Below are 21,427 nucleotides of genomic sequence, written 5' to 3' on the forward strand. Positions count from 1 at the left end.
GGGTACAGGACTATCAATCTGGGGCTGGTTGTTTGAAGCCTGTTTAGTGCTAACCATTGGTTAAGAGGTATCAAAACCTATAAGTTTCCATAGTATTTAACATTGGTTAGCGCTAACTATGCTTCAAGCAACCCGGGCCGGGAGTTGCAGAATTCAGTTCCACACTGAGCACCCCTCTGCATTGTCCTGGCTAGACAATAGCAAACTATTTTGCCCCTCACCAGTTGGTTATTGGTATTCTGCACCACTAATTTGATAAATGTCAAAGGTTCTGCTGTACAGGTATTCAGTCCAGCAAAAATACAGAAAACCAATGATTCCTTTTTCAAGCCAGCTTTTTCAGGGGTCAATAACTTACCTTGTTCCATACAGATTTCCATTGTAGACTGCTGATTCAATAAATTCACCAGCATCAATACTTTTTTGCATTGCTTCACGATCAGTAAAGTAGTATTCTAGAAAAGACAAACAAACAAAATTAGTAAGTCCAACAGACCTTTAGGTGGCTCTAACCAGTTTCAACACTATGAAGAGACACTCTCTTTAGAAAGACTGGCACTGCACACTGTATCATGTAACAGCAATGTTACGGTACCATATAAAACACTGATAATTGCTGAACAGGATGCGGTCATTGTTGTGACGTTATGAGTTACCTTGGCAACAGGAAAGCCCAGCAAAAACACCCTTTACTTTGGCATTTGGGGACTCTGGGGAAGCCTATTTTTTATTGCTGGAAAGTGATCAGAAGGCCAAGATGAAACTTTCTGCAAAGTTTAAAAAAATTCTGTACTACAGAATCAGAGCCTCCTTTAAAAAACCACAGATTTAAGGTGGCTCTGACTCTGCAGTACAATTTTTTTTTTAACTTTGCAGAAAGTTTCATCTTGGCCTTCTGTTCACTTTCCAGCAATAAAAACTGGGGGTCATCAGGTTTGTTTTTGAGATATGTGCAACTAAATGCATTGTCACAGTGACTGATTACAACACAATTTTAATGACTACATCTTGTTCAGCAATTAAACTGGTGTTAATTATGGTACCATAACATTGCTAATATGTGATACAGCACTGTAGTACCAAACCATCCAATAAGAATAACATATAAGTTGAAAGCTTTGAAACTTTTGGCTGGAGCCACGTCACCTTAAGCAAGAATTCACATTCTTTCCAAAACCTACAGTAAATCCAGACACGATGTGTATCACAGTGACCATAACAAATGCAGCTTAACACTGTAACTTGCTTAGTACAGCCTAGTGGTTAGGACGCTTGCCTTGACATCTGGAGTTATGCGCCGATCAAATGGAAACTTCAGCATCCCCCCCACCTCCCCCCCACCCCCCCAATCCTGGGCAAACCCCGGGCATTTGACTATCTTCTGTGTCCGAGGAGTGGGGTATTTGACCTTTGCCTGCGTGGGGTGGGGAAAATTGAACCGGAGGTGTCAGGTTTCAAATGATTTTTTTTTTTTCGGGCACCGAAGTGTGTTTGGACATGATGGAAGAGTTTAAAGGAAGCTCTAGATGTAGCATTGGCGAGCTATTGGCTTACAAAAAAGGTCTTCAAAAGGTCCTTGAGTTTTCAAAACTTTTAACCACAACTCGATTAGCGACCTTTTCCAGCCTCCCGGTCCTTTCTCTTTAACGTTTCATGATGAATTGGAAATAAAATGTGTCATTCTTTAGCTGACCTGGAGATTTTTCCCTGGCGTTTTTGTTGCCATAAGATCTTAACTAATGCTTGAAGTAATGTGTGACATATTACAGTTGCGTTATCTGCGCAGTAAAAGTTGTGCACAAACAATTAGCGTGAACGTCCTTAAGTAACTATATGTATTGTATTTAGTTGATAAGACTGACAGTTATTTTTGCCAAAATATACCAGTTACTGTCGGGTAATAATTATAGCCAAGTATCCAATAACTGGATTTGTTGGAAGATTTGGTATTTGCAAAGTGTGGCAAAGAAAAGTACTAAACTGCATGTGGCACATGCAACACAATAATAATTGTTATTTTTTCCTTCATTTAATCAACAATATTGCTTTGTGCCATTCCCACTTCTGTAGCCATGATAGCAAGGTCTTATAAATTTCCATAGAGCGGCATTGTGAAGTCAAAAATAATACAGTATGCCTTTTTCCCCTACAAAACGCAAAATAAATTACAATGTAGTAGTTTCACCCCTGTGTACAGTAACTGTTAAATTCATAAATAATATGGTTTACCCCTTCCATCAGCTTCCCCGGCCCGTGGACGTCGAGTTGTATCTGAAAGTAAAATACACTTCTGAGTACTAGGTCAAATATAACAATAAATACCTGAACACCACACCAATAGATGATCATGAAAACTATACTAGTCTTGTCAGGAGAGATGAATAAAACACTGATCCCCAGTCCATGGACTGAGAAATTGTTCTAAAATAATTGAGTTGAGCTGATTCATGACCAGCGATCGCAGTGTTGACAGATGAAGTTGTCGTTGCGCACTGGCAAACGCAACTATCGTATGACATTTTTTAAGGTGTGGAAAATCTGTGATTCGAGTGAGAGGTCAGTGACCAGTGCGATTCAAGCAAGAGTACTGTAACAGTAGTTGTTGTAATGAGGGAAAATCATAAAGCGTGAAGTGTCGGAACCTAGCGGACTCGTTGGTCTCATTTCCGATACAGTGGCACCTCCTGCAGGACAAGGCGAAGCATGGAGGAACTCAAAAAAGAAGCCGACGCTAACATCCAAAGGTTGAAATACACTAGGGCGAAGACACGTGGCATTGTGGAGAAAAGAAACTTGGGAGCAGTTGAATGTCAACGCGAGAACCTAAAAGAATTAGTGAAAGAAATGGACGCGCTTAAACTGAGGGTAGAACAGACCATGTTCGAATCTGGTAAAAGCGCCAAAGAGGTCGAAAATTGGAGCCGTAGCATTGAAGGACCTATTGCTTAAGCTGATGCAGACATGGCTACACGACACCAGTAGGGAAGTTGAACACTGAAAACAAAGGGATGAAGAAGAAAGGAGAGCTCGTGAGGAGGAGCTTAAATTCGAGAGAGAACAATATGAAATTAGAACTCGAACGTGAGTTGGAAGAAACGAAGGTCAACCAGCACCCTGCCGTGAACGCTGAACAAAGTCAACAAAGGGCAACAAGACTACCGAAGCTGGAAATCACGAAGTTGAAGGGGACGTACAAAGGATGGCTCCCTTTTTGGAACAAATTCCAAGTGGAAATCGAAAAGACAAACCTAGCGTCTGTGACCAAATTCACTTATCTAAAGGAACTTGTAGATCCAAAGGTTCACACAGAAATAGACGGATTACCTTTCACAACAGAAGGCTATGAGAGAGCAAAAAATATCCTGGCTTGTCAGCGAATACGGGAAGACTAGTGAGATTGTGAATGCGTATGCGCAGAATATCATGAATTTGCCTGTCATCACTGGGACACAACCTGTGAATATCCACAAATTTTTACAAGAAGCTTGTGTACAATGTCCAATCTCTGGAGACACTGGGGAGATTGACGGACATGTCAGGAAATACAAGGAGTGTGCTCAACAAGCTGAAGAGAATAAAGGCGGATTTAGTTAGAGGACACGAAGACTGGCAGAACTGGGACTTTCCACGATTGATAACGGCTCTTAAGACTTGGAAGGAAATAAATCCAGTTGAAAGCAACACCAAGAATTTAGAGAAGCCAAGCGCTAAGTTTCGTGGTCGTGAAAAAACATTCCAGACAAAAGAAACAATGCCAACGCAAAGGGGGTGTGTGTACTGTGAGCCCGCAAACCACTGATCTGTAAATTGTGACAAGTTCGTGACAGTTGAAGACCGCAGGTAACAATTACACATTAAACAACTGTGTTTTAATTGTACAGGAAACCAACATCCCACCACTGAGTGTAAAAGTCTCTCTGGTTGCCGGATTTGCAACAGAGGACAACATACGTCCATCTGTGATAAATGCACACCACAAGATCAATTGATGACTGCGATAAGCGTGGAAAGGAAGGGAGTGGTTTATCCCATGGTTACAGCCGCAGTGAATGGTGTAAAGTGTAGAGTGCTGTTGAATACAGGAGCAGGAAGTTCCTATGCATCATCAACCCTTTAAGATTGTTTACATTTGCATCCAATCCGTCAAGAATTCAAGCGAATTGAAATGTTTGGCACATCTAACAAAGCAATAAATAACTATGGTTCACAAATTGGAAGTTTGGATGGCAAATTCTCCTTAGAAGCAGAAGTAAACAAGGTCGACCACAAGGAATTGTTGACACTTGAAAATTCCAAATTCACAGAAATGGTGGAGCAGTTTTCCTATTTGAGGGGTGTAACCATAGCGGATGATGACAATAAAACCTATGTTGCCTAAGATACATGTACATCTGATCCTTGGGACAAACGAGTATGTGAAGATCAAAACAGGAACAAGACCAAGGATTGGATGCCCAGGAGAACCAGTTGCAGAATACACAAGGCTCAGCTGGACCATCACGTCACCTGGAAAGGAATTAGATTTCGGTAATAATTATATTCCTAGCTCAGACCTCAGCAATCGACTACGAAGAATTATGCAAGTTGGACGTCCTTGGGCTAAAGGAAAAACTGAGTGGAGATCAGGAGACACTTTACAAAGAATTCAAGGAACAGCTTTCCAGGAGTGCCAAAGGCTGGTACGAGACAAGCCTACCCTGGAAGGGGAATCATCCTCCCCTAACTAACCACCGCACAGGGAGCCTGAAGCGTCTGGAAAACCTTATACACAGATTAGAAAGGCGAGGCCAGCTTGAAAGGTATAAAGACATCATCCAGGATCAGCTAAATCAAGGAATCGTAGAACGTACGAATAAAGCAGGCAGTGATGGGAAAGAATTCTACATCCCCACCAAGCAGTTGTGTGCGAGAATGCAGAAACCACAAAGATGGGCATCGTGTATGACACTTCAGCGCGAGCAAATTCAAGTGCAGCCTCACTCAACGAGTGCCTGGAAGTAGGCCTGCCACTACAGAACCACTACAGAAACAGATTTTGCCCGGTGGCAATCGCAGGCAACTTGAGGCAAGCATTCTTGCAGATTCATGTTCGTGGAGCAGACCAAGACACTTTGCGCTTTCACTGGTTAAAGGATCTAAGGAGCAAGCAAGTGGAAACATTGTGTTTCACCAGAGTACTCTTTGGCTCTTTGGTGTATAAACGGGTACTGGCGAGATGCTGGGGGTAACCCTGCGATGGAATAGCATCCCATCCAGGGTGGAGTAGAAATACTCCTAGTCGCTTCATGCCACAGAAACCAGAGATAACCGCCGGCCTGATGGGTCTCCTGGTGACTTCACCTTACCTTACTCTTTGGCTTAGCGCCGTCTCCGTTCCTCCTAGCTGCAGTTATCAGAGAACATTTACGACGATACAAATCAGTGAACCCAAAACTGGTGGAGGAGATAGAGCGCAGCATGTATGTCGATGATCTAATCACAGGCAGGGAGTCAGTGAAACAAGCACTAGAAGCCAAGCAGAGGGCCCGAGAAATCTTAAGTGAGGCAACTTTCGAACTTCACAAGTGGCAATCAAACGTTTGGGATTTAGAGGCTGACAATTCATCCCCAGATAAAGAAAGTCAGACCTACACCAAGCAGCAACTGGGCGCTAGGAACTTGGGGGAATCTAAATTGCTGGGACTTCCCTAGAATAAAGCGAGAGATGAAATCCAAGTCAGCTTTCCGACATTTGCCACTGAACCAACCAAAGGGGTATCCTGGCAAAGATCGCTTAAGTCTATCATCTGCTAGGACTACATGTACAATGAACGACAAAAGTGTTGAGACACTTAGCAATAAAATTCGATTTTCTGCGTCTTGGATACATTCCCCCCCCCCCTTTCCCCCAAAACAATGTTGATTTTTCTATTTCCTCGACTGCCCAGACCACAGCACCTACACAACATTGAATTGGGGGGCCGGGGTAACAGAGAATTAACGCTAGATGCAAATAAAATAGAACAAAGTATCGAGAAGCGTCTTTTCCTAAGAGTGTCTCAACTACTTTCGTCGCTCATTGTAGCTTCACCGGTAACCCTCTCTGGAAAAGCACTCTATAGAGAAGCCTGTGACACACAAAGTGTGTGGGATAACCCCCTACCCAGCGACTTAAAAAGGAAATGGAACAAGTGGGAACAAAGTCTTCCAGAGCACATAGAAGCAGCAAGAAGCATAGTGAAACACGAGGAGAAGATTTTATCAATCGACCTGCACGCATATGGAGATGCAAGCGGGGAGGGAGTTTCGGCTGCAGTTTACGCGGGAGTGGAGCAACCATCTGGCGTAAATCAAGGCCTACATGTAGTCACAGCCAAGTCGTGGCTCCCTAAGAAGGGACTGACGATCTCCCGTTTGGAACTAGTATCTGGGTACATGGCTATGTACAAACTTAGTATACAACGTCAAAGAAGCACTGGAAGGTTTCGCTGTGAGAAAGGTCTATGGTTGGTTGGATAGCACAGTAGCACTGCATTGGATCCGAGGCAATGGCAATTTATAAACAGTTCCACGGTGATCGAGTGAAGAAGATTCAGGAAAAACAAACCAGGAGACACATACCAACGGAACAAAATCCAGCAGACATGGGAAGTCGAGGAGGAGAGGTTAGCAAGCCGACAACTCTTTGGTGGCAAGGACCAAGCTGGCTATCACAAAACAAGACTGGCCTCCAGACCTAGTAACGGCGTCTACGCAATAGACAGAAGCAGAGGAAGTGAAACAAATGTGTGAGGTGTTTGCATTAGCAGTCGAGAAGACGAACGGTGCCAATGCTCTTGACGAGCTACTCGAGAAGCACGCATTATGGCGTGTGTTACAAGTGTGGTAAGGTCGCAAGGTCGCAAGGTTCCTACACAATACCAGAACCAACCGCAAGAGACAAGTTGTAGGACCCCTGACAACTAAGGAGATAGAGAAACAGACAACGTTCTGGATCAAGCGGGCCCAGCAGCAAGTGAAATCAAGTAAACACTTCGAAGAAGACCGCTTACAGCTGAATGTTCAAGAAAATCAAGACAGCATGTTGGAGTGTTGAGGAAGGATTCAGGGTCACTACTCCATCTTTTTCACCGGATTCCGCGCCCTACAAACGCAAGCTGATCCATCGATCACACATAGACACACTACACGGAGGAGTGGCCCTACCATGACTAAAGTGTGTGAGCGATACTGGGTTCCGAGGCCTGAGGAAACTCGCGAAACAGGTTGTCAAGGCACGTTCAGGTTGCAAGCGCCTTCAAGCTACAGCACTGGCGGCACCACCCCCTGGATCTCTACCCACTGATCGCACTGAAGTGAACACCCCATTTGAAGTTATTGGGGTCAATTTTGTAGGGCCCCTCGAGTACCGTGTCAGATCAAAGAAATAAGGGAAAGCCTATCTTGCATTGTACGCATGCAGTCTCACAAGAGGATTATTCCTGGAGGTTCTACCAAACCTGGAGGCGAGTGAATTTGTAAGAAGTTTGAAACGACTTATTGCGTGCCGAGGTGGTCCAGTGAAGATATATTTGAACAATGGGAAAACATTCGTCGGAGCTGTAAGGTGGCTTAAGCAAGTTAGGGGGAGGGGGGGGGGAGCGTCAGTTCGAGCACCTCATCAGACTTGTCAAAACAGCTCTGAACAAAACCATTGGAAAAGAAATGCTGACCTGGGCTGAACTATGTGAAGTACTGGTACTGGATGAAGAGATTGTGTTGAATAATCGCCCTTTGTGCTACCTCGAAGATGACATACAACTGCCAGTGCTGACGCCTAATTCGCTGTTATCCCTCCCAACTACCGGAACTAGAACCACACTATTTGGGAGGGGTTGATCTGTGCAGTCGGGCAAAGTACCTGCAGAAATGCAAGCAAGCCTTGTGGTCTAGGTGGACAAGCGAGTACTTGCGAGGATTGAGGGAGCAACATCGGATGAAACACAAGGGCCAAACCAAGGCCCTAGCCAAGGGGGAGGTAGTCATCATCAAGGATGAGGAAGGAAATCGCAACAAATGGCAAATGGGAATCGTGGAAGAGCGGATTTCAGGACGGGACAGAGTAATCCAAGCTGCAAAACTTCAAGCTGGGAAAGAGGGATTGGAGCGGGCAGTACAGCATTTGTATCCGCTAGAGCTAACCTGTGACCGGGAGAACGTGAAGAGCTCACCACAACTTAACCCTGAAGCCCTAACCTTAAGGCCCAGGGAGGGATGCCGCAGTAGCCATGCAGTGTCACATTCAAGATATAAACTTTGATACAGACTAGAGATGTTATACAACTCTCTACGTTCATGACAGAAGACTGAACTTTATTTCCATTTCTTTCATTATCGTTCACGTTGTCGTTTTTGATTGAACTAATGAACAATTCTTGTGTTTCTCTCCTTTGGAGATAAACAGGGGAGTGTGTGAGAAATAACTGAACACCACACCAATAGATGATCATGAAAACTATACTTGTCAGGAGAGTTGAAAACACTGACCCCCAGTCCATGGACTGTGAGAAATTGTTCTAAGATAATAGAGTTGAACTGATTCGTGACCCGCGATCGCCATGTTGACAGATGAATTTGTCGTTTTGCACTGGCAAATGCAACTATACTATCGCATGACACTTTTAAGGTGTGGAAAATCTGTGATTCGAGTGAGAGGTCTGTGAGCAGTGCGATTGGAGTGAGAGTACTGTTGTAATCAGGGAAACCTAACTTGGAAATAATAAACTGTGTAGTGTCAGAACCTAGCGGACTTGTTGGTCTTATTTCCGATAGACTACCCAAATGGACTACCTTAAAAGAGACCACTGTGTGTAACAGTAAATCTAAAAAACACAATTTCGAATGAGTACTAATGAAAGAACTGAATTGATTACCGGTATCTACAGGTACCTACAGTGTATGCATCTTGTTTATTTTCATCCGCATGGCCCCATGCAACTAATATTTCCCTGGAATTGAACCAGTCTCACTTCACTTACATGAAGTAATCAGCCATCACAAAAATTATTATCAAAAGCTAACCTTTTTAAAATGGGTGCTTAGACTTAAATACTTAAATACTGGTGACCAATGTCATTTAAAATGGGTGTTTAGGCTTAGTACATGTACTAATTGTGACGCTGCTTACGATCAACAAATAGTACTCACTCACAATTGTATTTTTGGAGTAGTCCATTAAGGTAGTCCATTGGTGTAGTCCATGGACTGGGGGTCAGTGTTTTCAACTGTCCCATACTTGTCAATCTTGTAATCTGATGGGTTTTGGTCAATTTTCAATAATTTAAATAGAATAGTTTATATTATAACTAATTAAGTTAAAAAGTACTTTCATGGAGGTGGCATGCTCCCGTGGGTTTGCATTCAAATCCTGTTCTAACCTCTGCTTTGGATTTGTTTCTTGTTGTCCCAGATTCAACTCTACCATGCTTTGTACAGTAAATAGCCAACTAGTTGGCTCCTGCCAATTAGGGTTCTTATGGTCATGTTTCTGTTAAGTTTGAATAATTATTGTTTCTTTCTGATGATTAAGAGTAGTGTGCCCGTGAACTGGCTTGATAACTAAGTGCACTTCCACAGTAAACAAAGCTACATTTTACATTTTTAAGTTAAAACTACCCTTTAGATTTCATAAAGTCATGTCAAACTTTTGAAATACTCACGTGAGATGGAAAAGCCAAATTTGTCTGGGTGGTCCTTTAAGAGCCGATTCTTTAGTGTACTTTTTCCACAGCCACTTGGCCCAAACAAGACTAACGGCCTTGCTGTTGACGCTGTGATGGAAAAAGATGCAGTTTACTAACTACTTAATAATGGAGAGTGAGGTTGTTACAGCAAAATCTCAAACTGAGGCCTTGCCATACGTGAGGTCCATACAGCAAGGTCGAGGTTTGAGATTTTGCTGTTACGTAACGACCAAATGGTCAAGGTTATTAATATAAGTTGCTTATTGTATGGCTAACAGAACAGTTAACTAATTTGCATGATCCATAACGGCCCGTGGGCATTACAGGAGAATATATGCCCTAGCTCTTTGCTACTCCTAGCCAATCACAGTGCGCGTTATATCGGCCAGAAACACTAGCCATATAATGAACTTCGCCATGTCAAAAATATGATGCGCCCATTGCCTAAACTGGTTTGACCGGAGTGACTAGCCCAGAAACTTGGGCTGCGGAGACACATTTTCTGCAGTCATTCTCTCTTTCTCACCCACTGGTGAGTTTTAGAGAGGCTCTGCTCACAGGGTGCATGGTCACACTCTGGGATAAAAATAAGTCACTTAAGGACGGTGCCTACTAATTAAAGATATTTTTTCGCCGGTGTGTGATTATGCAGGAAATGTAGATCTTAACAAGTGTTATTGAAATCCAAAAAGAAAATTGGGGGTAACCACGCATTTTTCAAAGATAATTGATGAATAATATTTGTAAAGAGCTTTACAATACGAAGCAATGTATGGCGTTCTTTCTCAAATTGAAGCTTACAAATTATCTCTCAAAAATGCAAGGTTACCCCAAATTTTCTTTTTGGATACCAAGAGCACTTACAAAGTTGTACTTTCTCAGGATAGTTTTAAACCACGCAAAAATATCCCTGTATTAGTAAGCATCACCGATAGGAAATCCAAGTATTTCGAGATGCGCAGAACGTTGGGATTTTTGTAAGCTGAATGGATTGGAGCATATGGAAAAGTGGTATGAACATGTCCCAGAAGGAGTAGTAGAAAAAGAAGAAGTCAAAGTTTTGTGGGATATCAATGTTCAGTGTGACAATGTGATAGAGGCAAGAAGACCAGACATAATTGTATTTGACAAGAAAGAGCGAAAGGGGATAATCATTGATATTGCTGTACCAGCTGATATAAGAGTAGGGGGAAAAGAAAGGGAAAAAGTGGAAAAATACCAGGACTTGAAGAGAGAGATCGGAAGATTGTGGAAACTCAAAATGGTAGAAGTCGTACCTGTAGTGATAGGAGCCCTTGAAAGTGTCACCAAAGGATTTGATAGGTGGATTGAAAAGCTCTAGTGATGCAAAAAACTGCCTTGTTGGGAACTGCAAGGATATTGAGGAAAGTGTTGGAAATGTGAAGAAGAGATAGCGGTAATTCTGTTAGCCTTTGTTCATTTGTTGTGACTCACCTAACAGAAGAAAAGACAGCAATGGCAACAGCCAGAACATGATGTTAAAAACAACATCATCATCATCATCATCATAATAATAATAATAATAATAATAAGAAGAAGAAGAAGAATAATAATAAATCTGCAGAGAAAGTGGTTTCCAAACAACTGATAAGTGGTACAAACATAAACCTGGTACGGTTGAAAAAAACCAGGAAGCAAAAATATTGTGGGATTTCAGCTTACAAACAGATAGGGTAATAAGTGCGAGAAGACCAGACATTGCAGCATTAAAAAAGAAGAAAGAGGAGCTTTGAAAAGATAGACAAGTATCAAGGTTTGGGTGTGGAATTGAGAAGGTTGTGGGGGATCAGTCCTAGGTTTGACGATGCTCATTTATTCATGCCTTTGATAGCTTAATTGAATCCAGAATTAATTTTTATAGCAGTTTTGACAGACTGTACTATCTAGAACAATTCACTGCTGGAGATGTCTACTGTAGGAAATCGTGAGATCCTGCCATCATTTACCGTCCGATGAAGGTTACAATGACACACGCTGGCTCTTAAAAAGGAAATTGCATCTGCATATGAGGAAAAGGCCTTAAGTTGGTCAAATGTAAGACATGAAGATGGTCTCGCCTTAAACCACTTTTCAATCTTTCTAACCAGTTGCAGAAATGCCTTGGCCAGCGGCAAGTATATCTCAAAGTTTGATCATCCAGGCAACATCCAGAAGTTACTGTAGTTCTCAAGCTTCCGTATGGTTTAAGAGAGAGGAGGCACCGTACTGCAGATAATGTTATGGAGGTGCAAGCCAGGAGAGTGGTATTGAGTGACTTCGTTCAGTTTGTTAATCATGAAGTTTGAGTTATGACCAATCCTGTTTTTGGGAAAATTACAGATGATGCAAAACCATCTCCTGGCCCAAGATCTTCTGCATCTAGTAATTACAACAGGTCCCCTAAACCTAAGAATGTCAGTTTTTTGGCACATGTGGACAACAAGGCATCTGATGCTAAAACAACTTCACCTAATGACATTCTTAGGTTTAGATGATTGCCCCACGCTACGATGGAAGCCATACTCTGGGAGGATACAGTTTTTAACATCAAATAAGCTTTGCTTTGGTTGCTTATCCAACCAGCACATTTCTCGGAATTGCCCATAAAGGAAAAACTTGCAAGGTCGCCAATTGCACCAAAAAGCATCCATCCATCCTGCATACCTGCCCTCGAGAGGTGTCCACAGTCAACGTTGGTAGTCTAGTATAGATGACGAAACTGGTCCTCCAGTCCGTTGTAACATGGCGAGAGCAGCCATAAATGAAGAAAATCCATCTTCTGCACGCCATAGAACCGGTATGGCGATAATACCAGTAAAAGTGACGGTCAGGGGTGGTAGTAAATCCATCATTACGTATGCCTTTCTTGACAATGGCAGCAATTTTAGTTTTTGAACAGAGTCGTTGGCATTGCAGCTTGGATTGAAAAGCCAAAGGACCAAGATATCTTCATCAACTCTGGAAAAGAAAAATAGCACCGTTGATGGTTTCATTATTCACGATTTCCTTGTGTCTGCCCTTGATGAGAATGAGTATATCTGCTTACTGACGTTGTACACCAGACCTGAGATACCTGTCAGCAGCAACGACATCCCTAACCAAGACGACATTGATTGATGGCCTCATCTTCAAGGTGTTTTTATTCCCAATGTCCAGGCTGAAGTGGGTCTACTCATTGCCGCTGATGTACCCGAAGCTCTAGATACGCTTGAAATCAAGAAAAGTCACACCACGAGAACAAGCATTGGTTGGGCTGTTAATGGGCCATTGGGACACCATGGTAATCGATCAAAGACTTCACATTTCTTCGTTAAAGCTGACCCTCAGCTTCACCAGATGGTCTAAGAATTTTACAGTTGTCCAATATTCCGAGTCAATAGCCAATGACAAGACTGAGATGTCTCAAGAGGAGATGCGATTCATGCAAAATGCCAAAGAAACAGTGAGGCTAGAAAACAGTCATTACCAAATTTCATTTCCATTCAAAGATCGTGACATCTTGATTCCCAATAACAAAACACAGGTGCTACAACATGCTACAACGTGCTACAACAAGTTGCAAAAATAGTGGAGACACTTCACCTTCTTGGGGAATTATTAATTTAACTATTATCTCTCACACTGCAGACCCCCTCCCCCGCCCCCCTTATCAGTGTTGCTAGCAAGACAAAAAAATTGTTGCAAACTTAAAAAGTTACCATTGAAGGGGGGAGAGGGGAGGGGAAGTGGCAAAGGTTTAAATTCTAGATACAGCAGGAATTGGAAGCTAGAAAAGGTGTTTTTTAATGAAAGTGTCTCAACAATTTGCAACTTGTTGTAGCTGTTTGAAGAAGAGACTTCAAAGTGGTCCAAAGACCACAGGGCCTTCGTAGAGGACACGCTGATCAAAGGATATGAAGATTCAAGAGAATGGGAAAGCATACATGTAGTACATATGTTGTAATTCAATTTGCACTTTGGTGCAATTTGTTTTTGAACTGGTACAAAATATATTGAACTGGTACAGAATATATTGAACTGGTACAGAATAATTATATTGAACTGGTGCAAAAACAGTGAAAATAGTTTAATGTTTGTTGAATGCAAAGAACACACTTCATTGATAACAGCTGTTTGCCATTCATTTACTTAGTTCAAGAGGTTACTGAAATAAGGTTTGCTGAGCATTCAGAGCAGGACAGAAATAGCAAGACTTGTTGGAAATACTTAACAGTCTGGTTTGACCAAGAATAACATGAGTGGTTTTAAGCACTAATTTACAAAAGTTAAGGTGGGATGAAGAGATTCCCCTACAGTATGGCCAATGTTGGGAATCCTAGCTCGACGATCTCCCTAAGTTTTCATTATTCACAGTGCATCATTGTCTGAGACCACCAGAATTTGGCCAAACTACATCAAGTCAACTCCACCATTTCTCAGATGCCTCTGAAGCCGGTTATGGATGTGTGTCATATCTTCGATCTGTCAACGAAGAGGGCAAGATATGCTATGCGTTTCTGTTTGTTAAGTCTCACTTTGCTCCCCTGAAAACGATATCAATTCCACATTCGGAACTGTCTGCTGCTACACTGTCTGTGTGCCATGACAGAAATGCTGAAAAGAGAGTTGGACATTCCACTTAACTGTCAAACAGTGTTCTGGGTAGATAGTATGTCCGCGTTACGTTATGTGAGGAATGAGACAAAGCGTTTTCACATGTTTGTGGCAAATCGTGTGTCTATGATCCGTGATGGTTCCACTTTAAGTCAGTGGTGATTTGTTGATGGATTCACTAACCCTGGCGCCTTAGCATTATCCGCAGAAACATTGTTGAGCAGCGAACGGTGGTTAATGGGGCCGGAGTTTCTTTGGAGACCTGAAGCGGATTGGCCCCAAAATCTTGTGTCCTTTGGGAAGTATTCCTGCTGAGGACCATGATGTGAAGTCAGACTTAACAGTGTCAGCCGTGGTATCACAACAGATTGAGAGATCAGGGAAGTCGGTCATGTATATTCCACCTAAAAATCTGCCTTTCATTACATTGGAGGAGATGCAATTTGCAGAGATAGAGATCCTAAGGAATGTCTAGGATCACCGTTTTGCAAAAGATCTGAAGGTGCTCAGTAGATCTGAAAAGGTACCCCACGTTAATTTTAAGAAATGTGGTTCCCTTCGAAGCTTAGATCCGATCTAGATTGATGGCTTACTGCAGATTGGTAGGAGATTGTCACTAGCTTCAACTCTGTTTGTATCCAAACACCAAATCATCCTTCCTAAGAATTATCATGTCATGGATCTTATAGTCAAGAGTTATCACAAGATTTCTGGCCACTTTGGGAGAGAGCACGTTCTACATGTAAGTCTTGTTCGTGAGAAGTTTTGGATCATCCAAGCAAGTTCTGTCATAAGATGAGTTCTTTCTAAATGTTTTGATTGTCAAAAAAGGCAAGGCCCGTTTTGCAAACAAAAGATGGCCGATTTACCAGCGGACGGCATCATTCCTGAAGAGCCACCTTTTACTTCAGTTGGCGTAGATTGTTTTGGTCCTTTCCAGGTTCGCCATGGCCATGCTCTCGTAAAGAGATATGGGGTCATCTTTATGTGCCTGGCTATCCATGCAGTGCACCTGGAGATCGCACAGCTTGGATACCGATTCTTTTTTAATGGCACTGAGAAGATTTATACCTAGACAAGGCCAGGTTAAAGAAATCAGATCTGATATCGCTACCAACTTCACAGGCGGTGAACAAGAGCTTAAAGAATCTATTAATTCATGGAATCATTGCAAGATCCAAGAAAGTCTTCTGCAGAAAAAAGGCAAATGGATCTTCAATCCTCCATATGGCTCTCACTTCAGAGGCCTGTGGGAACGTTGTATATGCACCATAGGTAAAATCCTCCAACCGCTTCTCGGCACGCCAACTTTCGATGACAAAAGCTTGGCTACTATCCAATGTGAAGTTGAGAGCATATTAAACGAGCGACCTCTCACAACAGTCTCACCTAATCCACATGACCCAGAAGCCTTGATGCCTAACCACCTGCTTCTCTTGAAACCAATGCCGCAGCTGCCACCTGGCATATTCCAGAAAGAAGATTCCCTCATATGCTGCAGATGGAGACAAGTACAATATCTTGCCAACGTTTTCTGGAAGAGGTGGTCAAAGGAATATCTGCCCTCCTACAAAGCAGGCAAAAATGGTTAAAGCAACGCAGAAATCTCTCAGTTGGAGATATTGTCCTTGTCAGTGCAGAAAAATGCCCTTGGAATTTCTGGCCTGTTGGAAGGATCTTGGAAGTTTTTCCTGACAGAAAAAGTCTTGTTAGTCGTGTAAGGGTGAAAACGAAACTTGTCAGCAGTTTTAGAGAGACCCATTGAAAAACTTTGCTTACTCCTAGAAGTCTGAGTTCCTCTACAGAAGATCATTGGCCTAACTTGTAATGCAGTTCCAGCACTTCAAAGGGAACACTTAGAACCTTAGGAGTGTAATTTTAAGTGCTTCGTCCGAACTCATCACTTTGGGGCCAGCATGTAGGATCTAAGTGTTGAATTGTTTGTAGTTTTGTAAAGCTCATTTCCACTTCTTTCTAGTTCTTGTCTTTTAGTGTTACTTATCGCCTTTTCATTAGTGTGCTTACAAGTCCTTTAGTGTAACCTTTCACCTTTTCATCAGTTTGCTTTGCTTTTGTTTCATTAGTATGCTCAATGTCGCCAGCCTTTGCATAACTTATTAGTCTATAAAAGCTGTAATTCTAGTTTTAAGTTCTTCTTTCTGCCTCTCTTCCTTAGTTAGTATGTTCACCTCACCAACAATGTCCTCACTCAGCTTGCCCGCAAGCTCACTCACACCACTATGTGCTTCGTCTTTTTCGCTCGGATCATCTTCCCCTCCTTGCCCACCCTTCAGCAGCCATTCATTGCTGGGCTTGGATTCTCGCCAGTTCCATACAAAATACTTTCGCAGATCGTCACTGGAAAGTTTATTGATCTTGCCGAATTTCTCTCAGTTAACTTGAGGGAAAGCAAGTCGGAGCCTGAGCTTCGTTTTGATGGAGGTAGAGTTGTCTTAAGGTCTTCCACTTACCTGGCTCTAGCCTTTGACATTCCTTCACGGAACCAAGTGGGAAGTTGCAGTTGTCTGCAAGACTTGGAACTATGGTTTTTGCATGGCTCTCTCTGGCACGTGCTGCTTTGCACATTGTTGCTCTGTTTGCTCTTCCAACCATTGGGCCTTAGCTTGCCCTCAGCACAAGAAGAAACAAACCAGATCCCCAAGCCCCGATAGCAAGAAACGAAAACGACAGTAGGGGTTATTCAATTTATGCCACCTCTATAATTACGTTACAACTGCTTGTGTGTTATTTTGATATATCGGACAATTATTTGTCTTTTGACTTTGCTTTTCACTTGAAGGTGTTTGCTTCAGTTGTGATACATACATATAGCCTTGTCCATGAATCTGGGGATAACATTTGTTTCTTCAAGTGATATAGGGGAGTTTTTTTTTTACTTTCAGTTTTGCTTTCTTGTAATATGTTACCGTACCTATTACCTTTTAGTATCGCATTACATTTCCTAGTTTAGGGTACAGCAATTATTTTTAATATTAAAGGTTCGCTTTCCCTCTCCCTTTGTCTTGCACTTTCTGTGAGCTTGCCTCCAGTGCCCCGGGTTTCTCCCCCCTAAATGTTAGCCGGTTCGCCCTCGAGCTTTAGCACCACCCTGACCAGGTCTTGGTGTCTGCGGTCCTTCAGAGTCTTTCACAAGGTTTTCATTTAGGCTTCAACCCTGGTAACTCCCTACGTTCCTCAAAAAAAACAAGGCATCTGCTTACCAGCATCCTGAAATCACCGATGCATGTTAATCGAGTGACGTTGCACTGGGACGCATAGCTGGTCCATTCCTTTTCCCTCCAATTTGCAATTTGCACGTTAATAGCTTTGGGAGTCATACCCAAAAAGGGCCAACGTAATAAGTGGCGTGTTATTTTGAACATGTCATCCCCTATTGGTGCTAGTGTTAATGAGGGAATCAACCCTGAGGATTACCCTCTTCAATATATACAAGTTGATGACATCATTAAGATGGTCTGCAAATTTGGTAAAGGGGCCCTGATGGCCAAGTTCGACATCAAGTTTGCCTATCGCCACATTGCTGTTCACCCCTGCGACTGGTACTTTCTTGGCATGAAATGGCGTTCCAGGTATTATGTGGACTTATCCCTTCTATTTGGTCTGCGGTCCGCCCCACATATCTTCAATTCCGTAGCTGATCTGGTCGAGTGGATTCTTAAGCATAAGTACCAGATATCTGACCTTTTACATTACCTCTATGATTACATCACAGCTGGCTCTCCCAACTCTCCCCTTTGTGAACAACATTTGTCCGTTGCTTCTTCAGTTTGTACGGCTCTTGACTTTCCTCTTCATCCTGCGAAGAAGGTGGGTCCTACCACTTGCATGGTTACCCTAGGCATCGAACATGATTCTATCAACCAATTGGCCCGTTTGCCAAATGACAAAATGGATTCTCTCCTTAATCTTCTCCATCATTATGCTTTGTATCAGTGGCATATCAAAAGGCAGCTTCAATCCCTTATCGACCATCTTCACCACACTGCTAAAGTGGTTTGGCCCGGTCGCGCCTTTATACACCGCACGATCTATCTGCTCTGACGTTTCCGTCGAGATGACCATCCCATCCACGTCAGTGCTGAATTTAAGAAAGATCTGCAGTGGTAGCTCCAGTACTTGGCTTCCTGGAATGGTGTTTACTTTTGGCTTTAGCCCAACCTTTCTCCCCCAGTCAACTTGGAGATGTCCAGTGATGCCTCTGGGTCTCTGGGGTTTGGAGCAGTCTTTCGCTCACACTGGTTGTTTGGCAGATGGCCCTCAGTACTTCAGTCCTCGTCTATTAAGTACAAGGAACTCTTTCCCATGATAGCAAATCTGTTGTCTCTGCTCATGTGTGGAGTTCCTCCTGGTTCAGGCAAGTTGTGCTTTTCCATTGTGACGATGAATCCGTGGTTTACATTTTAAACTCTCGTACTTCTACAGACCCTGATGTTATGCGTCTCCTTGGCTCACTTCTGATGACAGCTGCAAAGCATAATTTCATTTTTACTGCTTAGCATGTTGCTGGTTCTGACAACAAGATCCCTGATGCCTTGTCTCGTTTTAATTGGCAGGCCTTTCATCGTCTGGTTCCGCATCACCATCCAACAGTCATACCGCCTCACTTGTGGGAGAGGTTAACTTACCAAGCTTGGAACAGGATTGCCCAGGGTTTGGCTCCCTCTACACACCATACTTACAAATCTGCATAGCTTCGTTTTGTCATTTTTTGTTCTCAAGCCAGACAGCTCTACCCCAGTGGTTCTCCATGTCCTGCTAATGAGTGGACCCTTTGCTTGTTTGCTACCCATCTCTCCTCTTTGCTTTGCTCAGCTTCCATCAAGATTTATAAATTTATCCGCCATCCCTTCCATGCATATTGACCTTGGTTTTTCTGACCCATTGGTGGACTACCTGCAGTTGCAACGTGTCCTGCGTGGGATCAAGCGGACTCAAGGATCAATCACCAGGTTCCTCTTGCCTTCCTATTACAGACTACCACATGCTTGTTATATACCAGTCCCTCTCATTTACCAACGTACCACGATCACGTGATGTTCTGGGCTGCTTCCACCCTTGCCTATTTTGCTTTTCTCCACTCCCCTCGAATTTACAGTTTCATCCTTATTGCTGTTCAACCCCCTCATCCACCTGTCAGTCAGTGACATTGCTGTGGATTCTTACGCCTTGCCTTCCTGTCTTCAAATTACCATCAAGGCTTCCAAGACCAACCCTTTTCGGAAGGGCTGCCACATCTACATAGGCATGGGTCGTCCGCCTCTCTGTGCTTTATCTACCTATACAAGGCCAGTCTCTCTCTCGTACTCTGTTGACAAGTTGTCTTAAAGATATTTTCACTGCTTCTGGGATACAAGGATCCTGTTCAAGTCACAGCTTCAGGATTGGTGCTTCAACTGTTGCTGCTCATGCTGGCATTCCTGATCATCTTATTCAGGTCATGGGGCGTTGGAATAGCGATGCCTGTAAACTGTGTATTAGAACTCCTGCAGAGGCCCTCGCCAAAGTGACCTCTTTGCGTCACAATGACAGCCATTAAACAAAAGACTAAACAATAGTTGTGGTTACACTAGTCCTTTTACCTATGGGTAAATAGCCTTTGCCCATGGGCAAGGACGTTTTTGTGTGTAACCGCTTTCCCCGGACCGAAACTGCCCTAGGGTTATTGCCATGGATACATCAGAAAGAACAAGAGAAATTCCCATGACAGTTCCTGAACTGAAAAGTACGGTTTATCTGCTCCCTGAGGTGGCTTAGCCAACCATTAAGTAGAATGTAGCTAATACACGAAGATCACTAATTATATTAACTATTTAACAATTATTCCATGAGTGCACATTGGATATAAGATGGTAAAAAGCCAATGAGGCGTGTAGCGCCGAGTTGGCTATAACCAGTCTCGTATCCAACAAGCGGGAATGGAATAATTGTTTTATTAAATTCCTTAAACTCCAAAAGTTTGGAAGTACAAAATACCAGCAAAGAAAGAGAGAAAATCAAAGCGAAATTGAAAAAACTTGATGAAGATGCGACGTTCTGCAATACCTGGTGGTTAGACAGACGCAGGCTCATCACAAAAACATTATTTTACCTACCTACTTCTCAATGTCGGAATTGATCCAAACTTTCCATAAAAATGCTTTTTTTTTGCTTTGTTCAGAGAAAAATTTCGCTTTCCAGTGAAAAAATTTAGCTTAGCAAAGCTTAGCACAACCAGATGCCATACAAGGCCAGGTCAAACTAAGGTATATTCCTGAGCTGATTTACCGAGACCGAGTGAACCAATCAGAGCACGAGAAATGCATTAACCGAGATTGAAAACAACCCCTCTTATTTTACCCTGAGGGGAGTCTTTTACTGTATAACCAAGGTAACATGGAACTGGTATATACCATGAAACTTGAGCTGAACCAAACCCAAGCCATTTACCCTCTGGAATTGAAGGCCTCAAACCCAATGTGTGTGTAACCACAACTAATAATATTGAAACAATGACTTAAACTTATAAACAAAGAAGCTGCTTACAATAACAATAGCAGGTTACGAGAGTTGCTACATTTAAGCTTATCAGCTCTTAGTATATCGTGCATGCATGTAACCGGGTTTAGACAAACTGCGAGCCAGCGTGTAATCAGTATTTTAAGTTTATAATGATGCCGAGATTTGTAAGGAGGGCCAGTCAACGAGTATTTTAAATCCTGTCGGGATGCAGACAATTTAAACACAGCCTGGCCTGAAGGGACGTACGTCGATATGTATACACTCTTAATTCTGTAACATCGTAATTTTGATCCAATACCGACTATAATTAGTGGCTTAAAATGATGGAGAATATATACTATTAACATATCAAGCCCTTGTCTTCAGCCCCAAACCATATGATCGATCGCGCAGAGACCAATAGTTTTTACAACTTTTCCAGCTCTCACTCACAAATGTCTGATAAGGATTTGATGGTTTACAACTTACCAGACATTGTCGATGTCCTGAAAAACAAACTCCAGAGAGATCCTGCTGTCCTCACAGCCACGTTTCCTTGACCACGTCAAATATTTAAAGAGGAATATTCTGAATATTATAAATATGAATATTTAAAAAGTTTCCACCTTGAGACA

General features: G+C 42.6%; 1 protein-coding gene and 1 pseudogene across 1 annotated transcript in view; one reads left to right on the forward strand and one right to left on the reverse strand.

Annotated features, from left to right (window-relative positions):
• LOC138036254 (guanylate kinase-like) overlaps positions 1 to 21,423 on the reverse strand; it is a 26,274-nt gene extending 4,851 nt beyond the window's left edge. Inside the window, exons 1-4 of the mRNA XM_068882596.1 lie at positions 21,282 to 21,423; positions 9,678 to 9,788; positions 2,230 to 2,271; positions 359 to 455 (exon numbers count right to left, since the gene is read on the reverse strand). Coding sequence (XP_068738697.1) covers positions 359 to 455; positions 2,230 to 2,271; positions 9,678 to 9,788; positions 21,282 to 21,288 — 257 coding nt within the window. The 5' untranslated portion in view covers positions 21,289 to 21,423. The remainder of the gene's footprint in view (positions 1 to 358; positions 456 to 2,229; positions 2,272 to 9,677; positions 9,789 to 21,281) is intronic.
• On the forward strand, positions 3,989 to 8,288 carry LOC138036250 (uncharacterized; annotated as a pseudogene).
• Positions 21,424 to 21,427: the final 4 nt, after the last annotated feature.

The sequence above is a fragment of the Montipora capricornis genome, unplaced genomic scaffold (genome assembly GCF_036669925.1).
Source record: "Montipora capricornis isolate CH-2021 unplaced genomic scaffold, ASM3666992v2 scaffold_475, whole genome shotgun sequence".
Classification (NCBI taxonomy): domain Eukaryota; kingdom Metazoa; phylum Cnidaria; class Anthozoa; order Scleractinia; family Acroporidae; genus Montipora; species Montipora capricornis.